Source organism: Rhinolophus hipposideros (assembly GCF_964194185.1).
Source record: "Rhinolophus hipposideros genome assembly, chromosome: X".
Taxonomy (NCBI): Eukaryota; Metazoa; Chordata; class Mammalia; order Chiroptera; family Rhinolophidae; genus Rhinolophus; species Rhinolophus hipposideros.
In genome coordinates, this window is record NC_138046.1 from 33,320,822 (window position 1) to 33,339,859 (window position 19,038).

General features: G+C 37.0%; 1 protein-coding gene across 7 annotated transcripts in view; it reads right to left on the bottom strand.

Moving 5' to 3' along the window:
* Window positions 1-3,637: 3,637 nt before the first annotated feature.
* XIAP (X-linked inhibitor of apoptosis) overlaps window positions 3,638-19,038 on the bottom strand; it is a 53,998-nt gene continuing 38,597 nt past the window's right edge. For 4 of the 7 annotated variants that reach the window (XM_081043694.1, XM_081043698.1, XM_081043697.1 and 1 more), the window contains 2 exons: window positions 13,900-14,100; window positions 3,638-8,358 (listed from right to left, as the gene is read on the bottom strand). In XM_081043694.1, coding sequence (XP_080899820.1) covers window positions 8,165-8,358; window positions 13,900-14,100 — 395 coding nt within the window. In that variant the 3' untranslated portion in view covers window positions 3,638-8,164. The remainder of the gene's footprint in view (window positions 8,359-13,899; window positions 14,101-19,038) is intronic. The other 3 variants (XM_081043696.1, XM_081043695.1, XM_081043700.1) reach the window with 1 other exon arrangement.

Below are 19,038 nucleotides of genomic sequence, written 5' to 3' on the forward strand. Positions count from 1 at the left end.
TGGAACATTAAAGCTTATTAAAACAATTAGATTTGGTAGTACAATCACGGTTTAAATACTATTACCTCAATTAGATATACCCTTGTCTTTTTTTTTTCAAATTTAAATTCTTCTGGGAAATTAAAAGGGGGGAGTAACAATCAAAGTTTGGTTTCTCTTGGGTTCTTATTCCTTACTTGTTTTGAACCAATATTTTCCCAATACTTATTCATAAGCCTAGTTAACAAGTATAGACCTATGCAAAAGATTTCTTAATGCTGTTATTTATTACGGTGTCTATAGGGTCTCGAAAATCTCAAATTAAACAGAACAAGATTGGAAAGAAAGCTCTAAGCAAACCAACTCTATACAAAGCCAGATGGTTAGTTATTAAAGTATTTGTTATAAGTAAATTAGTGGTTTGCAGAAAAAAAAAAAAGCTAAGTCAACTGAATGACTTTAATCTAGCCTTACCTATCTTAAGAGTTTTATTTTGGTTACAGTTAGAGACCAATACTGACTGACCTATGAATGTGAATTTAAGGAACTCTAAACCTTTTAGAGATCTAAGACCACTACACGAGTTCTCTTTGGTTCTTTTGTGCCACAGTTACTTAAAAGATTTCAGACCTAAACAAGTATTCAGAACTGCTAGTTATTATGAATTAGGTTGACCCTTTCCTTTTTTCTTAATTTTCATATTTACTTTCATGTATACTTCCTATAAAAACATTTTCAGATTTCTGTATTTTTTTGGGGGGCGGGGGAAGGAGAACAGGACTTTACTGGGGAACAATGTGTACTTCCAGGCCTCTTTTTTTTTTCCAAGTCAAGTTCTTGTCCTTTCAATCTTAGTTGTGGAGGGTGCTATTCAGCTTCAAGTTGTTGTCCTTTGTCTTAGTTGTGGAGGGCGCAGCTCAGCTCCAGTCCAGTTGCCATTGCTAGTTGCAGGGGATGCAGCCCACCATCCCTTGCGGGAGTCGATCAGTCAACCTTGTGGTTGAGAGGATGCTCCAACCAACTGAGCCATCTGGGAGCTCAGCGGCAGCTCAGCTCAAGGTGCCTTGTTCAAACTTAGTTGCAGGGAGTGCTGCCCACCATCCCTTGCGGGACTCGAGGAATTGAACCGGCAACCTTGTGGTTGAGAGCCCACTGGCCTATGTGGTAATCGAACCGGCAGCCTTCGGAGTTAAGAGCGTGGAGCTCTAACCGCCTGAGCCACCGGGCGGCCCAACCCTTTCTAACTCTTAAATTCTATCTTTGTACAATTCTGTATTACATCATCTATAAATCCCATTGTGTGTTCACCACCCAGAATCAGTTCTCCTTCCATCATGTCACCCCAATAAATTAAAAAAAAATTCTATCATTGTAGATTAACTGCTCACATTTCACGGAAGCTTTGCCTCTTTCTTGTAGTGCACGTCTGTTCAGTACAATTTCAACTGATTTCTGTCTCATAGCACTTACGAGTGAGTCTTCAAATACTTAACTTTCATTGCTTGACTGGAGTATAGTTTAATGACAATGAGCAAATGTGGGGCTATTCTGAACTTAGCAGTGAAAGAGCTGAAGATTGATTCTCATTACAAAATTAAGAGTACTGTATGCAAGAAAGTTTTATTGAAAAGTAGAAGACACCTTCAGGATATTGCATTTTATGCCTTTGCACTCGGTAGGAGAAAATACAGGACTGGATCAGCAATGAGTTATAGGGAAAAGAAAGGTGATGACAGTCATTTGCAGAGAGCTACATCAATTTTATTTACAGGATTTAGCTATTTAGTTTTCTGGATTCAGATTCCACACTATATATTCCAGTGGTTTTCAAACTTTAGCCTGCAACAAAACCACTGAGAGGGCTTGTAAAACAGATTGCTGGGTCACACACACCTGTTTCTGATTCTCAGTAGGTCTGAGATGGGGCCCAATGATTTGCATTTCTAATAAATTCCCAAGTGATGCCGATGCTAGTGGTCCCTGGACCACACTTTGAGAACCATTACCGTGTTTCCCCGAAAATAAGACCTAAGCCCTAGCAGGATTTTTCAGGATGACATCCCCTGAACATAAGCACTAATGTGTCTTTTGGAGCAAAAATTAATGTAAGACTCGGTCTCATTTTCGGGGAAACACGGTAGGTATCCATATACCATGTAGTTAGCCTACTGTTTAATAAGTACCACATTTATTCTAGTCTATAAGCAAACTACAAATGAAATAGTGAGAACAGTGAAAAAGTATTTTCTTTATATTAGTTTTGAGGGGGTTTATTTACCTTAATCTTCAAATAGGGGAAAAGAGGGAATAAAGTTGACTTTAACTCTTTAGATGTCCATTAAAATTCAGCAATAACAGTCGTGAGTTAAAAATTCACACATTTATGTAAAAAATGTTCTAATCTGGTATAGGTACATAAGGAGAAATGACATGATGTGTAGGATTTCCTCTAGAATATGCCAGCAAAAATAAAAAGGGAGGGGGAGTCCTAGATGAAACAAGATTGACAACGTATTGATTTTTGTTGAAGCAGAATGATAAGTACCATGGGGTTTATTATACTTTCTACTTTTTGTGTATGTTTGAAAATTTCTGTAAAAGAAAGCTTTGAAAATTCACATCTTTATCAATATTCATTGAAAGTGTAGTTGACATGTAAGAAGAAAAGTGCACTGCATTTAAAACAAGGTTCTTATGGTATATCTCAGAACAGTGATAACATAGTCAAGGACTCAATAGTCACTATAATAGACCAGGCCTGAAATAAAACTCAACTTAGGAATCTCCATTGTGGGCAGGAAAGGGTGGGGAAAAGAGCCACTTGAAATATTACTTCTACACTCTCTCGGCCTTTAAGGATCACTTATTTTCACCCTCTTAATCCCATCAGATCGTTTGCAGCTTCTGAAACTCTTGGCTGCTGCTCACAAAAATCCTTCTCTGCTGCCTGCCTCAAAGGGGCAGTGAATTAGGTCCTTTGCTTGTTCAAGCTTTATTATGATGCCTATACAATCTCTTGGGACAACCAGGCCAATCTTTGTGGGGAGAGTAGTGTTACTATGGTTCATATTTTTACACATTTTAAAAATCGACTTTTCATGCACTTACAGAATTCTATAAATTAATGTGAAAATGTTTTTGTTTTTTTTTTAAATGACAACAATGTGTATCTTAATGCCTGGCACAATGGCACAAGATATATTTAAATTACATTTTAGTATTTTTTTCCAAGTTGTTTGTCCTTTTTTTCAATCTTTGTTGTGGAGGGCGCAGCTCAGCTCCAGTTGCTGTTGTTAGTTACAGGGGGCGCAACCCACCACCCCTTCCAGGAGTTGAACCGATAACCTTGTGGTTGAGAGCCTGCGCTCCAACCAACTGAGCCATCCAGGAGTTCAGCAGCAGCTCAGCTCAAGGTGCCATATTCAATTTTAGTTACAGGGGGTGGAGCATATCATCCCTTGCAGGAGTTGAGTCAAACGTGCAACCTTGTGGTTGAAAGCCCACTGGCCCATGTGGGAATTGAACCAGCAGCCTTCGGCGTTAGGAACACGGAGGTCCAACTGCCTGAGCCACCAAGCCAGCCCCATTTTAGTATTTTTAAAAGGGTTATTTTTTTTTTCCTGAGGAAGTACAACATATACAAAATAATTAGATAACATTTTAAAGAATAGTACTTTATTGAATAGGTTTTATTCACAGAAAAATAAGCTTCAATCTATGACTTCCAGATTATGCAGTGGAAAGTAATTTTTTTCAGGTTTTCATATTGATGGGAAGTTTTCTACTAAATGGAAAAAGTCATAAAATAATATTCACAAATATACTCTATCTCAAAACATTTCTCATGATTATTCACAACACTAATACAATGACATAACAATCAGTCATTCTGTCAGGTTAGATAAAATATATCAGTAATGAAAAAACGCAAAATCTTCTAGCAAAAATTACATTAAAGCCTTTGTTATATCAAATCAAAAATGCATGTTTCCCCGAAAATAAGACCTAGCCGGATAATCAGCTCTAATGCATCTTTTGGAGCAAAAATTAATATAAGACCCTGTCTTATATTATTATAAGACACATTAGAACTGGTTGTCCAGCTAGGTCTTATTTTCGGGGAAACAGGGTAAGTATAGACAAAATGACCAAATATATAGTAATTTTAAACATTACATTAGTGATACACAATAAGAATGCAGTAAATGCCAAAAAATCTATACACATATCTGCAAACTTTAGACTTTAAAATAGAATCTTACCACCCAAACATTAATGTAGTATTGTATAATTTGAAGATATATGTATTTAAGATTGTCCTATTGTGTTATAAAGTGTCACTTAATATGTAATGAAAGTTATGGTATAGAAGACAGACTAGTTGAAAAAATAAACATTTGAGAACTCCCAGGAAAAGCAGCTTGAAGTTTTTCACCTTCAAACTATATCCCAGTCTGGGCTTCTACTAATTAGCTATATAGCTTTAAACAAATCACTTTACCTTGGAGCTCAGCTGCCTCATCTATAAAACGAGGGGGATGAATTAGATATTCTCTAAGGTCACTTCTAGCTTTAACACCCTATAATTCTGACATGCTGCAAATGAAATTCACATTGTGCCAAGTATACAAATCAAACTGAAACTAATTATGATGGTGGGAATAAGCCATTTGCTTCTATTAGGAAAGCTCAACTAAATTTGAGAATACTTTTTCAAGTTTTTAAAAAAGAAATTTAAATATTTGTAAGGACTTGACCTATTTATTTATTGTAATTTACATCTTAACTATGAGAAATACCAATAAAGATGAGTAAGAGTCACTGAACGAGTTACTGTCTAAGTTTTAGCCCAAATTTCCAGAGTCAAGGCAAACCTAGAGGGTAATAAAGTGTTAGGAAGGGAATTAACATTTATAGCAGGTATTTCACATACCTGGTTCTCCTTGAACTCTCATAACTGTAAGACAGGTACTATTTTCATTTCACAGATGAAAAAAAGGCTACTTCTTTTTTGTAAAGCAGATTTCACTAAAAAAATACATCTGTCAAATATTCCCTCCTGTTTTCTTATTTCTCTAATGGAAACGATAAACAAGCAATCCCATTTCTCCCACCCCTCCAACCCTTTTCCCCATAGTCAACACCTGGATAAATCAGGAAATAAAACAGTGATTTGGACCTAAAGGGTACAATACATGCAACTAATGTTGTGGTGGTAGTGTCCCATTCTGAGAGTTCAAAATATCAACTTTACCCACTAAAATGAAAACAAACAAGAAAAAAAACTACCAAAATGTAAATATTATAACAATGAAACAACAAAAAATCATAATACACAGGGTCAGATCACATTATATAAACTCACTACACCCATCCTACCCCATCTTAGTCTCTAACTACAGGGGAAAAAAGCAAAAACATATCTAGCAAGAAAGGCAATACAAAGCCATTAATTAATAAACTGGAATTTATAAACACTAAACCCATTTCTCAAAAATTAAGACAAGGCTTTTGATGAGCAAACCAAATTATTACAAATAAATATAAGTATTACAAAACAAATTGACTTCATATGACTAAAACACAGTAAAATAGGTGGTGACTTTGAAATCTTAGAGTGAACTTTATACAGAAAGGAATGTCTACATGTAGATAGTGAGAACTATTCTGGGAAGGGGGGAGGCAGAGATTTAGATCTGGTTATATTTTTGAGTGTGCAAGTGATCATTTTTGCACAATTAGATGGGAAGGATCCAATACTTTTTATAGTGTGAATACAAACAAACATTGGTAAGTCTTTAAAAATTTGATTAGAAGTTGGAGTGCTGAGTGATTTAAGAACTTGAAGGCAACAGCATTTTTAAACAATTCTTACAATAAACTTGTTAGTCACATCAGCTTCATGCATTAAATCTCACAACTCATGAGGAGAAAAAAGGTCTTGGTTAATTCTTTTTTTTTTAAAGTGTGTTTTCCCAAGACCCATCAGCTCCAAGTCAAGTAGTTGTTTCAATCTAGTGGGGGAGGGCACAGCTCACAGTGGCCCATGTGGGGACTGAACCAGCAACCTTGTTTTTAAGAGAGCACTGGGCTCTAACCAACTGAACTAACCGGCCACCCCCTGGTCTTGGTAAATTCTTAACAAACTAGTTTTAAAAGAAGAGTTTTAATGAACTGAGGCTCCCAGAACAGGAAAAGCCTTATGTTAAAACAATTCAGTCTTGGGGCAACAGCGAGACTAAAAAACTACTTGACTTGGAGCTGACAGGTCCTGGAAGACACACTTTAAACACTGTAACACTTTTCTCCCCTTGTAATTTAAATTTAAAGCTTAGACTATACATTAACTAATAGTAAAACAAAACAGGGCAGTCATTATTTAATTTTAAAAATTCTCAATTTGCAATGCTTTAAATGAGTATCATTTAAATAGTAATCAACGGAGGTTAGGAGAACATGACAACACATTCTCTTAGAAAATACAACAATAATTAGAATTTTTAAGTTTCACTCTCAAACTTTTCTCTGCAGGGAAATGCCTCACTCATCTCTACAACAGGTCATTGTGAGAATCTTGTAATGTAAAGCTTGGATGTTCTATGAAGCATTTTTAAACTTCCATTTTTATCTGTATTAATTCTTATTCAAGTTTTATTTTTTTCTTTAATATTTAAACAACTATTCTTTCCTTGTCAATATTTTATAATTTCCAAGATGTCTTTAAGGATCTTGAGAGGACATTTATTTCAGAGGTATCTACTACTATTACTAGTGAAGAAAACAAAAGAAGTTAGATAGAGGAAAGACTTGACATTTTGTCCTATATACATCTTAATCATCCTACAGGTAAAAACTCACATGAAACTTTACAATACAAGATGATATGAGAATCTCAACATGGAAAGCTTTCACTATAACTACGAGCAGTGTACAAATATGCTTCTACTTTTACCTACATAAGCTGACAGATGTTTAAAATACTGGGTTAACAAAGATCTTTTAGTAAAGTGACTTAGGCAGGCTTAAACTAGCAAGGATTAAGGATGAATCCTTACTAATTAATTGGAAAATCTGAGACATATTTTATATTTCATTTTACAAAATCAGGAATATTTATTTTGAAACAAGAGAAGAAGACATGGTCTACCTGTCAGAAAACTACCACTCAGAAATACTTTTCATCCACAAAGCAGGACAAGCATAAAGACATTTAAATTTCACATTGGCACCAAAAAAGGTTAACTGCCCTGCCTTCTTGGATTAGAAAAACTAAAGCTGAGCAATAAGTAGTTTTGCAGGCATCTGAACATGCCTAAGCCTTTAAATTAGTAAAATACTTTCTAAAAATTATGATTACAAAAGTAATACATACTTACAAAAAATTCAACAGAACAAAATGAAAAAAAAAGAATGTGAAAGCCACCCTAGGCCCCCCCCAAGAGAAACCACACTTAACAGTTTGGTGCGTATCTTTCCAAATCTTTTGTTCTATACATGTACAAAACACACACCTTCATTTGGCTCATTCAATACATAGTGTTTTACCACTTGCATTTTATACTTAATATATCTTTGACATCTTTCCATGTCAGTACATGTAGGCTAGATGAGATCCTATCATTAAATACCCTTTTAACAACAGGAAAGTCATTTTTTAAAAAATTATTCACCGAAGTATGTGTGTATAATTTTAAAAGAAAATGGACAGAATCCGAAAATTACAAATATCTAAAAATAATCTCTATCTTGCCACCAGTGTGGAACTGTTCATTCCTTTTTCATACAAGTTATGTGATTGAGGAGATTAATCTCCACGTTTATAAAGAATGCTCCTTTTGTTAAGCCTATCTGAAAATAATGAAAAATTCAGTTGATTAATTCACTTACACTTAAAAGCTAAGTCAGTGTACTACAAATACACAATGTGATCAATTACAGTATGATACTTCTTAGTCTAGGGTTTCAATTAAATGACAGTAAAAAAAAAAGGATAGATAATACAGCTAATGTCCTGAGAAATCCAGAAATTCAAATTTTAGATTGCCAACTATAACACTGCAGTTTACATTTTTTTTCTATTTGGTAGCAGACGCTAATGGAATTCAATGCTGATTACTTAAAGTCGGTTCACATCACACATTCAATCAGGTTTATAAGAACATAACACGCCTACTGTAGAGGTAGATTAAGACATGAAAATTTTTTGCTTGAAAGTAATGACTGTGTAGCACATGGGACATTTATCAAGTGCTTCAGCACATTGTTTACAAGTGACCAGATGTCCACAAGGAATAAACACGACAGCAATATTTCTATCCATACAGATTTTGCAAAGCTTCTCCTCTTGCAGGAGCCTTAGTTGCTCTTCAGTACTAATCTCTGCACAGAAAGAAAAGAAATGAGTTAATTGTAGCTTCTCAGTTGTTTAAATTCACTGAAAACAGTCTGACCCCTATAACGTGCCAGGTACTATCAAATGTTGGGAGATAGGTGACTCACACATGGCATCTGCTCTTCACGCTAGGAGAGAAGGACGTGCACTGCGGCAATGAAGGTAAGCACAAAGTACAAAGTGCTAAGTGCTGCAATAAAGTTACATACAAAATGCTCCAGGACACGATGAGAGAACAAGTTCTTCTGTTCAGACTAGTTGGGGAAGGCTTCAATGTGTTGGCAGCTGCTGGGTGGGGCGGGGGCGAGGTGGAGGAGTGACATTTAAACATGGCCAGCAATTTCCCAGGCAGAGAAGCAAGGGTCAAGTAAAATAAGTAGCCTGGCTTATTTTGGTAATGGAGGGAGGGATTTGAGAGATTTCTGAAGTGGGACAAGTAGGATTTGGTGACTGACTGGATGTGAGGGATGAGGAAGAAAGAGGAAATATAGCTGATTTCAAGATTTCTAGTGTGGCTGACAAGATGGTGATGCCAATGGGAAACACAGGTTTGGGATTTTCAAGGTAGTTTTGAGGTATCTGCAGGGCATCCATATAAAAATGTCCAGTAGGCAATTGGAGAGTCAGGTCTTGAGGTCAGAAGTCAGTGATAAAGATAGAGATTTGGGTATCATCAGCATGCACTGAAGTATTTGCTTAATTGAGCCTTTCTCAAACTAGGTTTTATGAAGTGTTAACAAATATGCCACAAAAATGTGTTTTGTAGTCTTATATAACTATAATGACAACATCAATAGCAGCAGTTAACAGAAATATAGTGCATATTACCATGTGCTAGGCACTATTCCAAATGCATTACATATTTTAACAATCTTTGTTCTGAAAACAAGTTTGGGAAACAGTGGTTTAAATTTATTCAACAAATACTTACTGAACACTTAACTAGGTTCTAGGCACTAGAGATACAACAATAACAATTATGGACCCCAGGCCCCAAAACATTCAGACAAATAATGAACACAGACAGGCAATTACAGTAGAGTATGATGGTAAAGGTAGTTACAATATGTTATGAAGAACACAGGAAAGGTGTTGGTGTATGCATGTGGGTGCGTGTATAAACACATAAAGGGAAGCCCTTCTACAGGAGAGTATACCTAAACTGGGTCGTACAGAATGAGTAGGAGTAAACTAGGAGAGGAAGAAGGCCTTGGGGGGAGAGTCAATGGAAGAAGAGTGTTTTAGGCAAAAGAAATGGCATAAGTAGGCTCCAAGGGGAGAGACAGAACCTGTGAGTCCACAGGCAAGGCTTGGGAACAGAATGCAAAGGGGAAACAGCATGAGATGAGGCTAAAGAGGTTAGCAGGAACCTGATCATGAAATATTTGGCAATCCATATAAAGGAGTTTAGACTTGATCCTCAGGGCCCTGGGAGCTGGTGAAGGGTTTTAACCTGGAGAGAGGTATGCTCAGATTTGTGTTTCAGAAAGGTTTCCCTGGCTAGGGGTAGAGGAAAAGATTATTTAATCTTTTTTCTTAAAAGGCAACCAACCTCCTGGGCATAATCAAAACTATAGGCTCAAATATGGAACTTATCAGAAACAAGATAAAGCACCTGCCCTCAAGAAGCTTGTCTTATGGGCAGAACAGAAAAGAAAACAGTTCCAAAATAATACTGCAAGTGCTCTAACAGTATGGAGCATAAAGAAGAGGGAGCACTGAACTCTGCTGAGCCTTGAAGAATGAGTTCACGAGATGGATTTAGGGAACTGGGGGTATACTGGGGAATGAGACCAGGTATAGACATCGAAAAAGCATTCGGTGCAGAGGAAACAACCTAAGTATAGGGATAGCATTTTATAACACTATGTTATGTTATATAAAAGCATATGTCCAAAAAAGTCAGAATGAAGTGTATATTCATGCTGTTGCCACAACCAGTGGTAACCAGCATGAGTTCGCCAGACTCAGTTAAGGGAAAGCACCAAGATGATGGGCTTTCTGCTGCCACCAGGAAGCAGGACTCGGAGATCATGCAGCAGAAGCAGAAAAAGGCAAATGAGGAACCCAAGTAACTTTGTGGCTTCATGTCCAATTCTCTTGCCCTTCACCTGTGTACCTGGAGCCAGTCCCACTATGCTCGTGTTTCCTCCTGTAGTGCCCACAGGTCCCAGCAGCAAAGGTATTCCCTTTGCCATGAATCTGCAGCAGGTCCCTTATGTGCTTCCTTCCTTCCTGTCAGGTAATCTCTTCCACTGGGCCACTCCCGAGGGATGAGGGGATTACCCCTTCCCAGTGTTTTTTATTCCTGTGGGGCTCACCCCAAATTATTAAAAGTAGTTTTGTAATTTAAAAAAATGGAAAATAATGAAGTAATTTATACATTATTTTTGGATGTGATGCTGCAATGAGTGAAAAAGAACACTGGATCAGGTACCCAGAGTAGTCAAATTTAGAGATAAAAAGCAGCGTGGTGGTGCCAGGAGTTGGCAGGAAAAGGAATGGGGAGTTGTTGTACAGTGGTTCAGTTTTGTAGATGAAGAGAGTTCTGGAGATTAGTTGTGCAAAAATGTGAATGTACTTAACATTACTGAACTGTACACTTAAAAATGGTTAATTTTAAATTATGCACATTTTACCATATATTGGGGTTTTTTTTAAATAAAAAAAGGAACACTGGACTAGATGTCAGGAAACCTGAATTCTACTCACAACTATCTGAGTGATCTTGGGCAACAGTGAATCTGTACTTCAGTTTTCTCACTGAATAATGAAAGTTACATGATCTTTAAGGTTCCTCTTGGTTCTGATTGCTTGAGGTTCCATTTTACAGACCACAATGGAATGAAATGTCATGCCTACCAAACAGATACCAACTCTACTTTTTCTACCTTATTTCAGCATTGCATACAGACACTTACTTGATATAGTGATGCTCTAGGGAGATTTTTTTTCCAGACTAATAGTTTACCTCTGGTAATACTTTACTCCAGCCCTAAGAGTAACTATTAGAGTCTACGTCTTCCCTATGGCAAGTTTCCCCTCTTCTAGGTCAAGTTTCTAGCACATGAGCAATAAAGACGGCAGCTAGAAAATTTTTGATGTTATCTAATGCTTTTACTACCTTATTTTAAATCACTTCCAGAATAAATTGATGTTATTCATTTTACTATCAGAGCAGATCCATTCGCAAAGACAAACTGATGAGAAATGTGTATAGGTTATTCAATTTGTATGTTATGTATAGTAATATACACATAAAGGTATGTTTGTAAGCAAACATACAAAGGACAGGGCTTTATATCATATTATGTAATTTTTAAAAAGAAAAAAAGGAATACTGAATGGTACTATTTTTAGAAGACTGTTTACTGAGGCATTCTGTGTCATACTGCCATTGGGACATAAGCTAGTATTGAATCTAGGATTTCTCAGTAAGCAATAATAACATTGTACCTTTTCTAAAAAATTCCACCTGCTCTACTTCAATAAGGCCTACCTGCTATTTTGTATAGAATGAAAAGATTCTTAGCCCTAGTCTTTCCTCATCAGTCTTTGGGAAGAGAAACAGGCGGCAGCCCTAGCATGAGAAGATAGCCTGTACCAATTACCTGCCTCTCAATTTAGTGAGACTAAGGAGAGGTCAACTGATGAATTCCAACCGTTACCCCTGAGACCTGCCATTTGCTTAGACCCTCCTTCCCACACTATTCTAGCTTATAGTCTCAGTGATAATCAGAACCCCCATCAACTCCTGTTGGATAGAGAGCAGGCACCCACAATTCACTCTGTCCCTTCTATTCCTGTTCTATTCCGACTGCAACCCACTACATCCTTCTGTTGCAGACAACACCTTGGGGTATAAAAATTAGTAACTTATTATTATCAAACTTAATTAAGCTTGAGTTGTGGTTAACATGCAGGGAAAAATGACACAATTACCTGTGTGTATTTCAATTACAGTAGAAGAAGACCAAGTAAATGGTTTATTTTACCATCACCAAGATAAGCGGAGCTATTTATAGGTTTTAAACTAAATGCATCTTTAGGATACGAGTAGTAAGTTTTCTGCTGAATCTTTTGTTAACTGATGTAATTTTAAAAATCATTAATGCCATACTGTTTTATGACTTATGTAATTATCTGAATAATGTTTCAAAAGCATCTGAAGTAATTTAAAGATCACAAGGGTCTTTAATGTAAAAAAATAAGTAAACTTTCAGGTTTAGGTAGCACTACAAGAATTCTCATCTTTTAGGAGAAGTAGGCAAGAGCTTAGAGAACCATAATTATAATAAAATACTCAAAAATGTATTCAGTTTGACATCTTTTCCTTAACCTTCAATGCTGCTGGCAAGCACTAGAGTAGCCAGCCTCCTGAAAGGAAGACCCTGTATTTTCTTTATCTTTTTTTCCCTAAAAGGAATTTATGTACTTCTCATCTACATCATTTAATACACTTCCCATATGACTCACAGTATTAAGGTGCGATGCATTCAAGTTCTAGTCATGACTCTTATATGAAAAGATGCAGAACATTCTATGTCCAAACAGTTTCAACTATAAAACCTTATTCTACACACAATGATAAAAGTTAGTTGTTGTTTTTTTATCTAAAATAGAGCATACATTCACTTTTAAAATGAAAGGATCAGGGGATCTTACTTGGATCCTGATTAGAACAAATCAACTGTAGAAACATTTTAAGACAATGGGGAAAATGAACACCAACTGAATTTCAGGCAGCATCACGGAATTACCTTTCCTTTCATTAAGTGTGATAATAGCATGTGATGGACTAAGTGCCTATGCTTCCCCCAAATTCTCATGTTGAAGCCCTAACATCGCACGTGATGGTAGTTGGAATTGGGGCTTAGGGGAGATAATTTAGTTTAGATGAGGTCATGAGGGTGGGACCCCATGGTGGGATCAGTGTCCTTACAATAAAGAAGAGGAAGATAAACCAGAGTGCTCTCTTTGTCGGTCATGTGAGGACACAGAGAGAAGGCAGTCATCCGCAAGCCTGGAAGAAGTCCTCACCAGGAACCAAATCTGCCTGAACCTGGATCTTGGACTTCCCAGCCTCCAACACTGTGAGAATTAAATGTCTTTTGTTTAAGCCACCCTGTTTATGGTATACTGTTATGTCAGTCAGAGCAGACAGTGTTAAGGGTAGATTTTAAAAAGACCTTATCTGTTAGATATTTACTGGAGTATTTATAGGTAAATAAAATATAAAATGTATGGGATTTACTTTAAAATACTATAGCAAAAAAGGGGGGAATTAAACAAGACTGTAAAAGTGTAGATAATCATTGAAACTGATTGATGAATATGTCAGGGTTCACTATACTGTTCTCTCCACTTTTGAGTAAGTTTGACATTTTTCATAATAAAAAGTTACAGAAATGTTTATCCTAACGGGGATATGAAAGGAGGGAAATGAATGGACCACAGACTCATAGGATACTATCCATAATAAACTGCTGTTAGGTGTCTCTTATTTTTTTAAAACCAGCCAGGCATACCTTTCTGCAATGAAGTCTGACTTGATTCATCTTGTGTATTGTCTTTCTGAGCATTCACTAGATCTGCAACCAGAACCTCGACTGATTTATAGTTGCTCCCAGATTTCTGAATTCTTTCCACCATTATTTTCTTAATGTCCCTGAATCTGAACCCCATTTGTACAGCTTCATGTACCATAGGATTTTCAAAGATGTTATCATCTGAAATGAAAATTGGTGAGGAAAAAGAACAAAGTTTAAACAAATTATTTTCATTAACGCAATCCGACACATAGCTAAAAAAAAAAAAAATTAAGCAGCAAGCAAAAACAAAACAAAAAACAAAACCAGCAATCAAAGCAGCTTTGAAAGGATTTTGAAATATTTAAGCACTGAAGGATCACTTTCAGAATGTTACAAGAATTGAAAATGCAGTACTTTATAGCACTGTGAAATGAGATTAGGTATTCTAACACTGAGACAAAACAGTGCAAGACATGAAAAGAGTTAAATACTTCAAAAAAATTGAACATTTTTAAAATTAGATGTACTCGACAGCAAGTAATCTAAGGTATTTAATAAAATGGATGTCTTATGCTCTCAGAGACTTCAGTCAAGATGGCTGAGTTGGTAAACAATGTGCTCACCTCCTCCCATGATCACCTCAAACCTACAACTAAACTACAGAACAATAATCATTGAGAATCATCTGAAGTCTTGCAGAACACAAGTCCTATAACAAAGGATATATAGAAGAAGCCAACTGGAGACCAGCAGAAGACGGGCAGAGACACAGAATGGGCTGGTCCCACCCCAACATGTGGCATTTAAAAATTAGGAGGGATATCTCAACTGTGGAGGTCCCCCTGAGGAGCGAGGGGTCCCAGTCTCATACCAGGTTCCCCAGCCCAGAGTTCCAGTGCCGGGAAGAGAAGTTTCTATAACTTCTGGCTGTGAAAACCAGTGCAGATTGTCTGTTTCTCTTAAGGGCCTCATGTATTGACTTACTCACTAACAGACTCACTTGCTCTGAACTGCAGAACTGGAACAGCAGCTCCAAAGGTGCCAGGGACATATGGAGAGGAATTGAATTGTCTGGCTTCAGGGCAAGGACTGTGGAGGGGTGGCTTTCTCACAGACAGAAGTGCTGGCAGCAAAAGACACTTTTCCTTTCTTGAGCCGTCCCCCACCCAGTGTCCAGAGGAAGAAAGTGCCATATCTGAGTCTCCATCAACCTGGCTACCAATGTTCACCCTGCCCTGGTGATTTCCTGAGACCCCACCCCACCCAACATGCGGGCCAACCCAAACCACTTCCAGTGTCTTTTCCATGCAAATGGCTTGTCGTGGACTGTGTGGCTTAAATCTCTCAAAGGTTTGCAAACCCCAAACAAACAACATCTGTCCTCGATGTGCCCCATATCTCTTGTTAAGCAGCTCCAAGCCTGGCAGTAGCAGCAGCCAGCCTCATTTCGCAGCTTAGCCTCTCCCAAGCATCTCCAAGCCCAGCACAAGTGGCAACAATTTGCAGATCACTTTGTAGGTCATACCAAATAGGCAGGGCACCGGTAACTCACTTTGGCCTATACCAGAGCACCCCCCAAGAGGCACCAGAATCAAAACAACTAGTGGCCAGCTTCACACGACAACAGAGAACTACCCAATCACCTCCACAAACAACACATCCAAAATAGCAGACTCCTGAGGTACCAGAGTCCCACTAAAGTAAATCATGCTCCATAGGGTCAGACCCTGCATAACAGCTCCGCCACTGTATTCATAGCCAATCCTCACAACCAATAAGCCCCCCATTGACATGTAAACAGCAACTAAGTCTCAACTACAACAGAAAGGCACACAAAACCCACAATAGGGAAACACCTAGAGCAACTGGCTCAGGTGATAAGCGAGACTCTACTACTGGGCCCCATAGGACACCTACTACATAAGGCCACTGTACAAAGACCAGGAGACAACGCAGCTCTCCCTAATACACAGAAACAAACATAGGGAAGCAGGCAAAATGGGGAAACAAAGAAACATGTCCAAAATGGAAAATCACAACAAAGCTCCAGAAAAAGAACTAAAAAAAATGGAGACAGGCAATCTACCAAATGTAGAGTGCAAAACACTGGTTATAAGAATGCTCAATGATCTCAGTAAGAACTTCAACAAAGAGATAGGAAAAATAAAAGTGGAGATAGAAAACATAAAAAAGAACCAGTCAGTAATGAAGACTACACCAGAAGGAATCAACAGCAGACTAGCTGAAGTAGAGGATTAAACCAGCGAATTGTTAGACAAGGTAGCAGAAAATATCCAGTAGGAATAACAAAAAAAAAAAAAAAAAAAAAAAAAAAAAAAAAAAAAAAAAAAAAAAAGAGGGAAAATGAGGATAGTTTAAGGGACCTTTGGGACGACATCAAACTTAACAATATTCACATCATACGGGTACCGGGAGAAGAGAGTGCAAGGGATTGAGAATGTATTTGAAGAAATAATGACTGAAAACTTCCCCAGCCTACTGAAGGAAACAAACATACAAGTAACAAGTATAGGAAGCACACAGTCCAAAATAAGGTGAACCCAAAGACGCCAACACCAAAACACATCACAATTAAAATGCCAAAGTTTAAAGACAATGACAGAATCCTAAAAGCAGCAAGAGAAAAGCAGTTAGTTACCTACAAGGGAGCTCCCATAAGACTGTCAGTTGATTTCTCAACAGAAACTTTGCAGGCAAGAAGGGATGGGCATGAAATACTGAAAGTGATAGAAAGAAAGAACTTACAACCAAGATTACTCTACCCAGCAAAGCTATCATTTAGAATCAAAGGACAGATAAAGAGCCTCCCAGACAAGAAAAAGCCAAAGGAGGTTCATTGCGACAAGGGACTTCTTTAAGAAGAAAAAAAAAGATTAAAAAATCTGAATAATAAAATGGCAATAACTACATATTTATCAACAATTACTTTAAATGTAAATGAATTGAATGCTTGAATAAAAAGACGTAGGGATAGTATTCGATTGTGTATATATGCCACAACTCCTTTATCCATTCATCTATCGAAGGACATTTTGGTTGTTTCCAGATGAAACAGGACCATTTGCAACAATATGGATGGATCTTGAGATTATAATGCTAAGTGAAATAAGTCAGACAGAAAAAGTAGAGAACCGTATGAGTTCACTGATATGTGGTATATAAACCAAAAACAACAAAAGAACAAGACAAACAAATGAGAAACAAGAACTCATAGACACAGACAATAATTTAGTGGTTACCAGAGGGTAAGAAAGTGGGGGGAGGGAGATGAGGGTAAGGGGGATCAAATATATGGTGATGGAAGGAGAACTGACTCTGGGTGGTGAACACACAATGGGATTTATAAATGATGTAATACAGAATTGTACACCTGAAATCTATGTAACTTTACTAACAATTGTCACCCCAATAAACTTTAATTAAAAAAAAAGACATAGGGAGGCTGAATGGATGAAGAAAACAACACCCTTACATATGCTGCTCACTTTAGATTGAAAGACACACACAGAATGAAAGTAAAAGCATGGAAAAAGATATTCTATGCAACTAGAAGTGAAAATGAACTTGGGGTAACAATAATTATACCAGACAAAATAGACTATATAGCTTATTCAGTAAATGGTACTGGGAAAATTGGACATGCAAAAAAAAAGAAACTACACTACCTTCTTACATCATTTGTTTTATTATTTTATGATTTCTTTAAAAGACTGTAATAGCAAAACATGTTCATCTAAAGCATTTCAAAAATGCAGACATTTATAAAGTAAACAGGAAAAGTGACCCTTTAAGACTCAGCCTACAAACAGCACTCCCATCCCCATTCCCCAGGGTTAACTCCTATGCTACCAGAATTTTTTTTTTTGTAAATGTAAGTATAAACCAATTTTTAAAACTTTACAAAATATCACCTCACACCTGTCTATCATTACTAAATCAACAAACAAGAAGTACTGGTGAGGATGTGGAGAAAAGGGAATCCTCATGTACTGTTGTTGACGTTGCAAATTGGTGTAGCCATTATGGAAAACAGAATGAAAGGTCCTTAAAACATTAAAAACAGAATTACCTTAATACCCAGCAATTCCACTTCTGGACACTAGTTCGAAAAGATATATGCACGTCTATGTTCACTGCAGCATTATTTACAATAGCCAAAATATGGAAGCAACCTAAGTGCCCATCAATAGATGACTGGATAAAGAAGATTTGGCATATATAGACAACGGAATATTACTCGGCCATAAGAAAAGATGAAACACTCCCATTTGTGATAACATGGATGGATCTAAAGGGTATTATTCTAAGTGAAATAAGTCAGACAGAGAAAGACAAATAGCATATGATTTTACTTACATGTGGAATATAAAGAGCAGAATAAATGGACAAAAAAAACAGAAACAGATTCATAAATACAGAGAACAAACAGATGGTTGCCAGATGGGAGGAGCGTTAGGAGGCTGGGTGAAAAAATTGAAGATATTAAATACCAATTGAATAGAATTGAGAACCCAGAAATAAACCCACATAAGTATGGACAGACTATTTTTGACAAAGAAGCAAAAAACATACAATGGAGAAAAGACAGCCTCTTCAATAAATGCTACTGGGAGAATTCAGAAAGCCACGTGCAAAAGAATGAAACTAGGCTGCTGTCACCAAGTACCAAAATTAACTCAAAATGGATCAAAGACCTAAACATAATAAACTACATAGAAGAAAACATAGGTACTAAACTTATGGACCTTGGGTTCAAAGAGCATTTTATGAATTTGACTTCAAAGGCAAGGGAAGTAAAAGCTAAAACAAATCAATGGGACTATATCAAACTAAAAAGCTTCTGCACAGCAAAAGAAACCATTGACAAAATAAAAATCAACCAAATGGGAGAAGATTTTTGCAAACACCTTCGATAAGGGGCTAATATCCAAAATGCATAAGGAACTCATACAACTCAACAACAACAAAAAAATGAACAATCCAATTAAAAAATGGGCAGAAGACCTGAATAGACATTTCTTCAAAGACGACATACAAGTGGTCAATAGACATATGAAAAAATGCTCAACATCACTAATCATCAGAGAAATGCAAATAAAAACCACAATGAGATAT